Here is a 14,458-nt window from a genome sequence, read left to right as displayed (position 1 = left end):
GTGGCCAATTAACCTAAACTGCACGTCTTTGGAAAGTGAGAGGAAACCGGAGCACCCACAGAAAACCTCCATGGTCACAGGGAGAACGTACAAACTCCGCTCCGACAGCACCCTTAGTCAGGGTCGAACCAGGATCTCTGGCACATTCTGGACTAAATTCATTTAACAGCTTCATTTTCATCTCACAGATCTTCACTTTTTTTGTGCAGAACATGAGCTATAATTGGAAAAGTAGTTCTGTCTTGGAAAAACAATGTGTCTTTTGATTGAACTGTGCGGTCAGGAACTTGACGATGACCGATGAATAACAAATGCACCACACAGATCAATAGTTAATGTGAGAAATGATTTCAAAGAGTGAATCAAAAATCTGACAATTGTACACACACTTAACAAAGAATAATGGTGCTCAGATGGAGGCCATTAGAACTATTCCATAATACTAGTAAAGAATGTCTCAAAGGTCAGAGAAGAGTGCGTATTTAAGCTCCATACTGACCATTGGTTATGGTAAATTGGTAGAACTAGCTCATACATGTGCATTTTCTTCATTAATTCAAAACAACATCTGTTTCTATCAGAGTTTGCAACATGCAAGAAGCTTTAAAGGAAAGGGAAATGGAGATAACTTCCTTTGATTTGCTGCAATGGTTCACTAATTGTGTCCACTGGTTCTGACAGTTTTAGGTTTAAAACAAAAGTATTCAGTTTGAAAGAGTTATACAATTATAAAATATTAGATAAATAAATGATTTACAGGTCTGCACAGTGGCGCGGCAGTAGAGTTGCTGCCTTACAGCACCAGAGGCCCGGGTTTGATCCCAACTTTGGGTGCTTCGGTACGGAGGTTTTTAGGTGAATTGGCTTTAGTAAAATTGTAAATTAGTGTGTAGGATGGAGATTGTGTGTGAGGTTGGCGTGGACTCGGTGGGCCAAAGAGCCTGTTTCTGCGCTGCGTCTCTAAAGTCTAAAATGATTCACGATACCTGATCTTTGAGACGTGTGCAGAATTTAAATCTGCTGTTTTTGGAGGGGCACGTGCTCAGATCCTTGGTTTATGAGGCAAATGTGCGGCACATTCCCATACCTCCAGCCTCTGTGAATGATTATTGAGAGTATTGTGCCAATACTAAAACCTCCAACCCTACCTTGAACAAAGCCCTGCCTGGCCTCCTGTATAATTCGCTTAATAACACATGCACCATCTTCAGAAAGGAAAGTTTAATGACTATTTTACCTGTAACGATTCCAAAAATCTTATTAATCAGTTTTATTAGAGTCCCAATGGCTTTTTTCTCTTTCTGAAAGGCTTGAAGTTCTTCTTCTCTGGCTGACAACAGGGGTTCTATGAGAACCTGTAGGGAACTCTTATCTTCGTGCAATGGATTTTTCTGTTCTGTAAATCAAGCACACAGCATCAGTGTATCATTGCAGTACAATTCAGACTTGTTCCACAAAAGCCTTTTAGAAACTGAACACGAAGAATGCAATTTGTAGCAAGGAGCCACCGACGCTGATTTACACCGAAGATAGGACACAAAATGCTAGAGTAGCTCAGCTGGACAGGCAGCATCCCTGGAGAAAAGGAATAGGTGACGTTTCGTCTCTACACCAGAAAGCAATGTAGTCAGCAGCCACACCTGTTACATTGGTTCTGAAGACTGCAATGAATTTTGGGGTACAGCAAAGTCAAAATAGACTGAGTGTAGATTACCATTCACTGAATCAGGATTCCAACTTCTCAGCTATTGCAGATCGGAAAAGAATAAGTTGAAGCCACATCTCTGAGTTTTAACAACACACAATAGGGAAAGATCTCACCTCTTCCCAACCACCAACTATTGGGCAGACTGCTAATTATCAATTATACCTCTTTTTCTATTTTGATATTGACTGGTAACAATATTAGCAGCAGCTTTGTGACATCTGCTTGAGTCAGCTAAATAGTATGTAGGTATTAGGGTCTTACCACTCCAACAGGACCCTAAGGCATTTCTGGCAATCTATCGGCTAAGGTTACTGCAGCAGTTATTCGGACAATTGATGCCTGTCCAATAACTACATGGTAGATAGTTAGTACATTCTCCCCGTGGCCTGCGTGGATTTCCTCCGAGATCGTCGGTTTCTTCCCGCACTCCAAAGACGTACAGGTTTGTAGGTTAATTGGCTTGCTATGAATGTAAAATTGTCCCAAGTGTGTGTACGTAAGTGTAAGTGTGCGGGGATCGCCGGTTGTTGCGGAACTTGGTGGGTCTCTAAATTAACCTGTGGAACCTGAATGAAAAGAGCCAGTCGGCCACTTTTTCTGTCCATACTTCCATCACATTCTGTACACATGAGCGAGGCAAATACACAGATTGAAAGCTATTCACAACACTAACTGCTTATAATGAGGACTAATTTTGTGGATTCAACTGAATGATAAGAGTAAAGCATGCAGTTTTAAAGCATGTACTTTCTTGAACATGGTCATGATTACCACATCCCTGAGATCTCAAGACATGCTCTTCTTTTCCAGAATCGGGGGAAAAAGTTTTATGTATTCGTGTGGGAACTACTTTTCCACCATGCTCAACTCTAGTGGCCTTCTTGCTTTCCTAGTGGATTGCATCTCCAATCTCTTGCCAGGCTGAAGATAGCGTTACGGTTGTGTTGGGTTGCGTTGCGTTGCTCAGACCAAGCCCAACCAAACCATCCATCCATCCATCCACCCAGTCAAGCTCCGCCTGACACGAATGTTGCAGAGCTAATGGATCAGGCAGCAAACTTGGTAGTCAGTTCAGGACTCACAGAATTATAGTAGAAACATATAACTTTCAATCCCAAGGTACTACATCATAAGTTCATAAGTTCTAGCAGGAGAATTAAGCCATTTGTCCCATCAAGTCTACTCCGCCATTCAATCATGGCTGATCTATCTTTCCCTCTCAACACCATTCTCCTGCCTTCTCCCGGCAACCTCTGACACCCGTACTACATCACAATGACAATGGAAGGGTAGTAAGAACGGAAGAATAAAGAAGAAAAAATGGATCATTCATACTCACGTGCTTGAAATAAGTCCATGAATTCCTTTCTTTTGTGTAGGACCTCCTGTAGGTCAGCAAACGTCACAGAGCCATTGTACAAGCATCCAGCCAACATGCAAAATCTCTTCTCAGCTTCTTTTATTAAACCTCTAGCCTCTTCTGAGACATTGAGCTCACTGCAGTCACCTGGGGATGATCATATTTATCAGATATAATCTGTATTAATGTACTCACAATAATAAATCTGCTGCAGCACAGTGACGCAGCGCTAGAGTTGCTGCCTTACAGCGCCGGAGACCCGGGTTCAATCCTGAATACGGTCGCTGTCTATTTGTACGTTCTCCCCGTGACTGCGTGGGTTTTCCCCGAGTGCTCCGGTTTCCTCCCACACTCCAAAGATGTACAGGTTTATAGGTTAATTGACTTCAATAAAAATTGTAAATGGTCGCTAGTGTGTTGGATAGTGCTAGTGTACAGGGATCGCTGGTCGGCATGGAATCGGTGGGTCGAAGGGCCTGCTTCCGCTCTGTATCTCTAAACTAAACAAAATCTATTCATGTCGCAATAGAGTAGTGATTCATATAGTTGGATTCCTTTGCACCATCCATCCCTATTGGAAGTTGGCACAGTACCTGTTGGGGATTGGTTGCATTTTGTTGACGAGATTCTCACACGAGTTTCAGGTATTGGTGAAGTGACAGAGTTGTGTCATTGTAGGATTCCAGAATACTTGGACAGCCCAAGAACCTTGGATGTATTATCAGTAGGGAGACACAAAAAGCTGGAGTAACTCAGCGGGTCAGGCAGCATTTCTGGACAAAAAGAATAGGTGACGTTTCGGGTCGAGACCCTTCTTCAGATTGAGAGTCAGTGGAAAGGGGAACGAGAGATATAGACAGCACTTAGGCCAAATGAATGGAAGGTATGCAGAAAGCCTATTAGGGACTGTAAGGATTCCCATCGTTCCACTTACTAGAATTGCACGTTTTCCTTCCCCATAAGCGTGCTAGTCATGTAATTTCTCTGTTTAAGACTAATCGCATTTTTTCTTCTGAGCATTGGCAGCAAGATAATATCCCTCTAGACAAAACTTCGAGGATTAACATAAATGGAAAGCCTGCATACTCAAGGGGACAGCACACCAAGAGTCTAGATATATGTCCTCCGGCATTCTGCTGCAGAGATCTATTTGTACAAGTGCATTGTTACCAGTAAGAATGATGTGACTATAAATGTTTATCTCCCAGAGTCTCCTATAAGCACTATTATAAATAATTTGCACTGCTTGTTCTTCCAATGACACATGGAGCACATTTCCTTTAGAAATTCTATTAGATTGGTGTAACTGAATCGGCCAGTTCCCTGCTCCACTCATTACATATCTCAGATGTACAAAAATGCTCACAATCTTCTAAAAGTGGACAAGTAGACCCCCAAATGGGTTTTTTCCCCCATTCACAGAATCTGAATGTTTCTGACAATGCCAACATTTATGGCCCATTCCCATTTCCTTTCAAAGTAGCAGATCAATCAAGAATCAACCACATTGGTGGACCTAGATTCACGTAAAGGCAAAGGCTGCTAAGAATGGCAAGTTTCCTTTCCTGAAGGAGATTATTGATTCAGATGGGTTCTTATGAGTCTTTTACCCAGGGTAGAAGGAACCCGAGGGGCAACTTTTTGACTCAAAGGATGGTGGGTGAATGGAACGAGCTGCCAGAAGAGGTAGTTGAGGCAGGTACTATAACAGCATTTAAAGATGCTTAGACGGGTATATGGATAGGAAAGGTTTAGTAGGAAATGGACCAAACACCGGCAAATGAGACTACCTTAGATGAGGTATCTTGGTTGGGATGGACGAGTAAGCCCGTGGGAATTATTTCCATGTTTGATGAATCTATGACAACTAGTTAGTTTCACGGTTACCATTCCTGAGAAAGACTAGTTTCTTATTAAACATCCCAGATTTATTTAGTTACTTGAATTTAAATTCCAAAGCCGCCTTGATGTGATTTGAATTTACGTTTCTTGGTCAATGGTCTAAAACTCTGGTTGTATGTTCAGCAATCTCACCTGCCCTCATCCTCTAATTCCCCCACCCTATTTTTGAGCATTCGGTCATGTGTTACTACTCTTTCTGAGACTTATTCTCTTTGCCTTTTGGATTAACCAGGATACTTCAGAAAGCAATAACTGCCTTAAAAAGGAGTAAACTAGTACAGCGCAAACGATCCAGGGATGAAACTGCAGCAGTGTAATGATTAGTACGGATGTCAAGGATTATGGGGAGAAGGCAGGAGAATGGGGTTCGGAGGGAGAGATTCAATCAGACATGATTGAATGGCGGAGTAGACTTGATGGGCCGAATAACCTAATTCTGCTCCTCGCATTTATGCATCTGGTATTTTAGTGCTGATACCAGAAGCATTAACCGTGAAAGATCATAAGACACAGGAGCAGAATTAGGCCAGTCGGTCCATCAAGTCTGCTCTGCCATTCGATCATGACTGATCTATTTTTCCCCCAGAATACTGGCCTGAAGCAGGCGAATGGATTAAGCATGGATAGGCATAATTGGGATGGATGAGGTGGACTATAGGAGATTGCTTCCTCCATTACACATTTCTATGATCTAAAAGGTACTAGGTAACCTCTAAGAACAGCGCTGTATTGCCCATTCCTGCTCCTGCTTCTCTTTACTCTTACGTTGATTTGAATAATCAGCTGGAGGCAGAGGTGTCTTTCAGCATTGTAAATTAAAGACCCGCACAATTACCTGTTAAACCAAGTAACAGAATTATCATTAACCAATGAACCCTTACCAGATATAAATAAAGTCTTGCTTTCATATCAGCTCAATGTTAAATAAGTTTAAACAAATAGATTACCTTGCAGAAGACAATAATGAATGGCACTGTCTGAACTTAGCACACAGCTAATATCTTCCGTTCTCCGGTCAAAGTTTCTTTGCCAGGATTTTTCAATCAGATTTGACAAAATCGCAGGACACTTTTGGTTTTTGCATGCATCTAACTTTGCCAGTAGTTCAGCTTCCTTTTTACCCTAAGGTTTTTCAGAAAATAAGATCCATTTATATTGCATTCTTGAACGTAACAAATAATTTCCACAAAAGCAATCTTGATATTAAGAATGCATGCATCAAATTATGACCACCGTCCAATAAATTTTGATCCATTACTGCATCAATCTGCACCTTCATTAAGTCAGACTTGATTCTTCCAATTATAACGGTTGCATTTCTGCATTTGTGAACAAGCTGTACAAAACTACTTGTTCCAGTGAGGAGCAATGTATGCAAGAGTAATGATGATGTTGGGGGTGATAGGATAGTATTGTTGTAAAAGCAAGAATCAGGGCTAGAGCTCCATGCATGATAGTTTCTCACTGAGTGTGTAAGATTGTGGAGAATTTACTTTTTTTGACAGAGCTATGTTCATCCACAATGTAAGGTCGTTCCTTCTTCTACCTGCGCCCATCCGGCAGAAGGTACAGAAGCCTGAAAGTGTACACCACCAGACTAAGGAACAGCTTCTTCCTCCCTGTTATCAGGCTTCTGAACAGTCCTTCCACAAGCCGGGGTACTGTCTGATTCACCTCTACCCTATTGCAGACATTGGACTTTGTCTATGGTACTAATGTGCTAAAATGCTGAGAACTAGATTCTGCACTCCGTATCTTCCTCTTTGCTCTCATTGGCATAAAAGTATTTTTGATATTTTCTCTTACCTGGCAAACTGCATCCACAGCATTAAGTGCACAGGTCTCAAAACAATCCAATAGAATGGAATTTAAGGTGATCAAAGATTCTTTTTCATTCCAATAGATCAATATCTGGTCAAAAGGGTTCTCCTATTAATGAAGAAGAAAAATGTTAATAAAAATGACGCATGCACGTATAAAATATCGGTATCATAATTATTAGGCTGCATTCTCCGTTGACATGTCACTAGTTGCTCAGGAGAGGCCTTTATAATATACCTACCTGCACCATAAGATCATAAGTGATAGGAGTAGAATTAGGCCATTCGGACCATCAAGTCCACTCTGCCATTCAATCATGGCTGATCTATCTCTCCCTCCTAACCCCATTCTCCTGCCTTCTCCCCATAACCTCTGACACCCATACTGATCAAAGTACAAAACCCGTACTAATCATAAACTACATCTTTAAGAGAGTGCATGGTTGTGTGTAACTAAGCGTATTCTTTTATCTGCCATGTGGATGCTCTGCACTCGAGTGGACTCCATGCTGAGTAGTTATCTGGCTGTTTTAAGGAATACGTTATAATAATGTACCAGTCTATGCAACAAAAAATTGTTCAGTTCCATACCAAATACAGCTACCCACACCCATTTTCTGGCAATCGGAAGGTTAGGCACTTCCTTCTCGACTGAGAATTGCTTGCCGCGGACCATCGACGGAGGACCTACCGGTAGGTCTGGTGGGCACAGCCCGCACACTGGGGTCCCTGAACTCTGGCCCCAGCCATTGACCAAGAATGAGGAGGGACGTGGAACGTGCCTGGGGGCCGAGATCACGAAGAACAAAGAGGGACCCAGCGTGGGGGGGGGGGGTACTGAGAACAAAAGGGACTTGTGGTGGTGGAGTAAAGGGGACAAAGAAGGGTTCAACAATATTTAAGGGAACTTTGTCTGTGCCTTGTGGCGACTCTTTCGTGTACGGTGTATGCAAAAAGACAAAAGAATTTCACTGTACCTTCACGTTTCATGTGGCAATAAAGTATCTAGAATATCTATCTGTCTGTCTAATCTGGACAAAATTACGAGAGCGCACTTGAAATACACGCCGAAAATGAAGTCCCCTGAATGTGTGGCGGCCGATCTCAACCTCATCGGGACTTCCGCAGCAGGACGTCCGATCATTGGGTCGACTTTGCCGCCTGCGGCCGGGGTTCTGGAACACCAGCCTAGCCGGTGCCTGTACCTGTTCCCATAGCTGACTTTATGGGCCTGTATCGCAGCCTAAGCAGAACGGCCCAGTATCGTTCGACTCCCCTCGGGGGCAGTGACCTCTGTTGGCCCGGGACAAATGGATAATCTGGCAAGGCTCTGATACCAAGCGCGCCGGAAAATAGATGGTGTACCTATGGTTCCAGTATTTAAAGTCAAGTAAGAAGACTGCAACAGAACATAATGAATACATCAGTGTTTTGCCAAGATGATGCCTAATTCCGTTTTAGTTAATAGATTTTAAATCAGAGTTGTGCCCAATTCATTCAGAGGTAACATATTCCTGGCCTAAACTACTAATGTCTAATATAAGTCAGAGAATGCTGAAATTACTAAGCAGGCTAGCATCATCTACTTCAAGCGAAGTAGTGTTTAGATTTCAGGTCAATGGATTTAAAAAAAAAATCAGAACTATTAATTTCTAGGTCTGTTGTGTAAATTAGCAGGTTTTAATATGTGGGCAGCCCAGTGTCACAGCTGCAGTCTCACAGCGCTAGAGACTTGAGTTCAATCCTGACCTCGGGTGCTGTTTGTGTGGACTTTGCACGTTCTCCCTGTGACAGCACGTTCTCCCTGGGTTTCCTCCATGTGCTCTGGTTTCCTCCCACATCCCAAAGACGTGCGGGTTAGTAGGCTAATTGGCCACTGCAAATTGCCCCTCGTGTGTGGGGAATGGATGAGGTGATGGAATAACATGGAACTGGTGTGGACAGGTGGTCGATGGTTGGCAAGGACTTGGTGGGTCGAAGGACCTGTTTCCATGCTGTATCATCATTAAACAATAAACTACAACATTTTTGTAAATTTACAACAAACATTCTACCTTAAGTACCCAGAAGAAATTGTTTTGTAATAAAATATACTACCTTCTGTATTCTTTCCACAAGGTCTATTCTTGTCATATCCCTCCACACCTTGGCCCAGTCTTCAACTCTATACTCTAAGGTGAAGTGGCAATCCCACACCTACAACGTAGATAGTACATAGATGGATTGTTTAAAAACGTTAAAACAATTTTCTTCAAAAAACATTTCAGCACGTTGGATTTCTTGGGAATGAATTCTAGGTTCACTTCCATAACCGTTGACATGTTCTCAGATAGTCACCGGGTGCAAAGACTTCCAGTATTTATCACAGGTAAGCAGCCAAGGAAACAAGCACCCCATTCAAACATATGGCGGGGTCATTAACCCTATGGCATAACCTCTGCCCATGGACTCAACAACGAGCAAACACTGGCAATCACTCCACGTACGTGTTATAAATGTGATAAATATCATGAAGGACTTGCTTCTCAGACACCGAGTTCACACTGAAGAGATGTCAGCAGTGAGCTATCAGTGCACTGCTCCCCATCTTCCACTCTTCAGCATCAATATTTTGGGTGGCGCAGTGGCGCTACGGTAGCGCTGCTGCCTCACAGTGCCAGAGACAAGGGTCCGATCCTGACTATGGATGCTGTCTGCAGAGTTTGTATGTTCTCCCTGTGACCCACGTGGGTCTTCTCCGGGTGCTTCGATTTCCTCCCACACTCCATTGACGTACAGCTTTGTAGGTTAATTGGCTTCGATAAAAAAACAGTAAATTGTCCCTCGTGTGTGCAGGGTAGTGCTAGTGTACGGGGTGATCCCTGGCTGGCATGGACTCAGTGGGCCAAAGGGGCAGTTTCCATGTAGTACTTCTAAAGTAAAGTATTGGAAAGAAAGAAACTATTTTCCCCCCATTCCCTCCATCCCAAAGCTGGTTAGAAGGCAATGCTTGGCAATTAAACTGTAATGGCTTGGTCAGGATTTGACGAGGAAAAGTAAATGGACTGAATGTGGAAATCATTCCAGAGAACACTGTTCAAATAGTGATGTGATGCAAGTTTAAATTCTATCCCACAAAGCCAATATCTAGGAAGACAATAAAGATCAGAAGGGTGGAATTCTCTACTCTGCAGGGCTGTGGAGTTTGTGTACATCATCAAACACCACCCAAACACCCACTCCAAAAAAATTCCTGTTCAACAAATTAAGTGTAGCAGGATTATAGTTCTGCTGTCAATACATTTTATCAACAAGAACATCCAAACCCTTCATTGCACTGGTTCATCTACAACACATTTGTTATCCATCCCCTGTTATTGAAGAAGGAAATGCTTTTGTGGCTGAAATCACTGCATATCATCATGAAGTTAATATCTGTACTCAAGGAAGGAATAGGGCTATGGAATGCATGGAAGCAGGAGGATTTGTTTTTGAATGGTTCTTGTTAGTGCTGGTCGAGGCAGAGTGGGCTGATTGTCTTCCTGCTTCATTGCAATGGAAAGAGTACCACATATACCTCTAGTTCTTTCTTGTCAATGGATTTTGTTGAGGAATGCAAGAATTTCGTCAATGCTTGTGTCCGCCAAGAACGGAGGCAATCTTGAGCACTCTCAATCACTGACTTTAAATCGACATGCACTTTGTTTTCTTCAGGAGGTGACTCGCTCTGCGATTCCTGGAAAGAAAGGATTTGTTCAGTGCAAGTCAATGCAGATACCAAGAGCGAGAAATAAATAAGTTAAAACTGCACGGCACGGTCGGACAATTATTAGATAGCAACAGAGCCACTTAAAAACAATGGATAAAGTATATATCAACCGTAGTTATTGGTGATTGTTTTAATATTTAACTATCATGTAAAGTGGATGACATTAAATTGCCCCCCCCACTACGATTGACACGGAGGACATTCCATGGACTTCAATAGAGCATGGGAGAGAATGACAGGCCAAATGAGCATTTTAATTTTACTGCTACACTAAATTTTCCGTACGATAATCTCTTTTTAGCCATAGAATTAACGTGTTCTTGCTGTGCACTGCACTTGTTAAATTCAGAACGGGGCCCCAATATTTCTGTTGACCCACTCACTGCTTGCCAGCCGCAACCTTTGCAGAAGAAACCGTCTGCCAGAACAGTTGGGAAAATAACTGCACTTTGGGTTTTCGACGATAACCCCATCTCCTAAGACCAGATGGATTTTCTATCATTCGTGGATGAGGCATGAAGCCATCAGTAGGTGACTGACACTGAATCAACTAAGGTTGTGAAATGCAGCCTGATAATTATTACGCCCATAAGTAGAGGAAAAGTGACTTAAACAAAACGGTTCGCGGAGCCCGCTGATGTGATGCAGTTCCAAACCCACAAAGTGAGGAAGAAAAATCGAATTAATAAGTGCAGTTTGGCTCTCGGCACATAAAACCAATGCTTGCGTTTGTGGATACCAGAGTATTCACAACCAAGTACGAGAGCATATCCAAAATATATTCCAACCACCAGCTCGTATGAGCTGGGATTCACTTTGTTCACTCAGTAGGATCAAACATTACGTTAAATTGAAAGCAAATCTATTTAGTACAGTTAAGAGATTTTAGTTTGTTGGTACAGCGTGGAAGCAGGCACTTTAGCCCACCGAGTCCACGCCGACCAGCAATCACCCCGTACACTAGCACTATCCTACACACTAGGGACAATTTACAATTTGACCGAAGCCAATTAACCTACAAACCTGCATGTCTTTGGAGTGTGGGAGGAAACCGGAGCATCCGGAGAAAATCTAAGCAGTCACGAGGAGAACACCCGAGGTCAAGGACAAACTCGGGTCTCTGGAGCGATAAGGCAGAAACGGTGTTCAATAAATTCGACGACCACCTTTGTCTCAAAGCTCAGATGATGGATAAAGAAAAACTCACTCAAAATCTTCATGACACAAACTAAAGCTGACTTCAGTGTTAATACACAGGTGGTGCTCAACTGTTCATAAGTTGAACAAAGTGTCATTCCAATTCGATTGAAGATGAGATCTTATCTCAGGAAAAGGATTAAATGTAATTTGCTGCTTGACCTTGGCAGAAGGCTATGTCTATCTAAGTTTGCCCTCCCAACCAGCAACAAAGTATGTTTGAGATACATTTCACGTTAGATTAATTTCAAATTATTTGGAAAATGGTGCCAAACATGGTGTCCTCGTGCATGTGGGCTCAATAAACTATTGTTTATAGGAAGGGACTGCAGATGCTGGTTTAAACCAAAGATAGACACAAATAGCTGGAGTAACTCAGTGGGGCAGGCAGCATAATTGGAGAAAAAGAAATAGGTGACGTTTCAGGTCGAGACCCTTCTTCAATCTCAGTCGTCTATTTACATACAACTGCTAATCAGGGGTTGGATGGTGGTTACTGGACTGTTTGTAAGAAAATAATTTCACTCTGCACATGTGACAACAAAGCACAATTGAACCAAACTTACTTCTGCTAACAGCATTTTTATTTTCTCAGCAACTTTTAATACCAGTTGAAATGAAAGAGCGGGAACTTTATAAAACAGTGCGCTCCTCGTCAGCTGGCAGATTTTAATATGCATCTTATTACTCCAATTCAAGTCATTTTCCTTCAACTCAGAGACACCCCTTCTGCAAAAAAAAAAGCAATCGGGTTTAATTCCAGTCTTCGGCAAACCATCCAGATCGATATAAATTACTGGATTTTTCCATTATTGCCTGTGAATAATCAGGCTTACTTAACTGGCTAGTGGTAAGTGTCGGAAGGAACTACAGATGCTGGTTTACACCAAAGATAGAAACAAAGTCTATCTGGAGTAACTCAGCCGGACAGGTAGCATCTCTGGAGAAGAGGAATAGGTGATGTTTCGGGTCAGAACCCTTATTCAGACTGAAAATAAATGGTCATTTCGACCATTTATTTTCAGTCTATATATACTTATTTATGCTGCCAATTATTTAACTGCACTCCACTGACTCGTGAAGACCTCAATTCTGGCTGGATCTGTTTCCGTTTACATTCTTCCACTCAGTAAGGCAAGACACTATCAACATACTCTTCTTTCAAGCACCTTTATCAAGTACAGAACCTACTGTAATATCTGCCCAAGGTCCTCCAAGTTCTTCTTACAGGTTTACACCATCCTCCATTCTAACCAACAAACACCCCCCTCCACTCCCATTTTTTCCTGCCTCCCTTCCTTGTGCTCCACCTGGATGTACACCTATTTCTCCCTGAACCCTTCTCCCATTTCCCTCCCTCCTACATTCCTTCCTCTAGCTTCACATTTCACACTTCTTCCATCATTATCTCACACTTTTTGTCTTTTCATCTCTCGCCTTTGTCCATCTAACAAATGAAAACTCCCCTCACCCATATCAATAGACAATAGGTGCAGGAGTAGGCCATTCAGCCCTTCGAGCCAGCACCGCCATTCAATGCGATCATGGCTGATCACTCTCAATCAGTACCCCGTTCCTGCCTTCTCCCCATACCCCCTCACTCCGCTATCCTTAAGAGCTCTATCCAGCTCTCTCTTGAAAGCATCCAACGAACTGGCCTCCACTGCCTTCTGAGGCAGAGAATTCCACACCTTCACCACTCTGACTGAAAAAGTTCTTCCTCATCTCCGTTCTAAATGGCCTACCCCTTATTCTTAAACTGTGGCCCCTTGTTCTGGACTCCCCCAACATTGGGAACATGTTTCCTGCCTCTAATGTGTCCAATCCCCTAATTATCTTATATGTTTCAATAAGATCCCCCCTCATCCTTCTAAATTCCAGTGTATACAAGCCCAATCGCTCCAGCCTTTCAACATACGACAGTCCCGCCATTCCGGGAATTAACCTAGTGAACCTACGCTGCACGCCCTCCATAGCAAGAATATCCTTCCTCAAATTTGGAGACCAAAACTGCACACAGTACTCCAGGTGCGGTCTCACCAGGGCCCGGTACAACTGTAGAAGGACCTCTTTGCTCCTATACTCAACTCCTCTTGTTACGAAGGCCAACATTCCATTGGCTTTCTTCACTGCCTGCTGTACCTGCATGCTTCCTTTCATTGACTGATGCACGAGGACACCCAGATCTCATTGAACTCCCCCTCCTCCTAACTTGACACCATTCAGATAATAATCTGCCTTTCTATTCTTACTTCCAAAGTGAATAACCTCACACTTATCTACATTAAACTGCATCTGCCATGTATCCGCCCACTCACACAACCTGTCCAAGTCACCCTGCAGCCTTATTGCATCTTCCTCACAATTCACACTACCCCCCAGCTTAGTATCATCTGCAAATTTGCTAATGGTACTTTTAATCCCTTTGTCTAAGTCATTAATGTATATCGTAAATAGCTGGGGTCCCAGCACCGAACCTTGCGGTACCCCACTGGTCACTGCCTGCCATTCCGAAAGGGACCCATTTATCCCCACTCTTTGCTTTCTGTCTATCAACCAATTTTCTATCCATGTCAGTACCCTACCCCCAATACCATGTGCCCTAATTTTGCCCACTAATCTCCTATGTGGGACCTAGTCGAAGGCTTTCTGAAAGTAATCCACAGATTACTTGCCAGACTTTATCCCCTCCCCACCTCTCCCAGCTTTCCCCCCCCTCGCCC

The 14,458-nt window shown here is 42.9% G+C and overlaps 1 protein-coding gene across 2 annotated transcripts in view; it reads right to left on the bottom strand.

The window, feature by feature from the left end:
- LOC144594590 (E3 ubiquitin-protein ligase rnf213-alpha-like) overlaps positions 1–14,458 on the bottom strand; it is a 136,480-nt gene that overhangs the window by 82,208 nt on the left and 39,814 nt on the right. For both annotated transcript variants that reach the window (XM_078401324.1, XM_078401325.1), the window contains 7 exons: positions 12,302–12,464; positions 10,347–10,505; positions 8,888–8,986; positions 6,777–6,899; positions 5,918–6,092; positions 3,048–3,215; positions 1,238–1,396 (listed from right to left, as the gene is read on the bottom strand). In XM_078401324.1, the coding sequence (XP_078257450.1) occupies positions 1,238–1,396; positions 3,048–3,215; positions 5,918–6,092; positions 6,777–6,899; positions 8,888–8,986; positions 10,347–10,505; positions 12,302–12,464 (1,046 nt within the window). The remainder of the gene's footprint in view (positions 1–1,237; positions 1,397–3,047; positions 3,216–5,917; positions 6,093–6,776; positions 6,900–8,887; positions 8,987–10,346; positions 10,506–12,301; positions 12,465–14,458) is intronic.

This window comes from Rhinoraja longicauda, chromosome 6 (assembly GCF_053455715.1).
Source record: "Rhinoraja longicauda isolate Sanriku21f chromosome 6, sRhiLon1.1, whole genome shotgun sequence".
NCBI classification, from domain to species: domain Eukaryota; kingdom Metazoa; phylum Chordata; class Chondrichthyes; order Rajiformes; family Arhynchobatidae; genus Rhinoraja; species Rhinoraja longicauda.
Note: the sequence above shows the minus strand (reverse complement) of the source record. Positions and strands in the feature narration are given on the sequence as shown.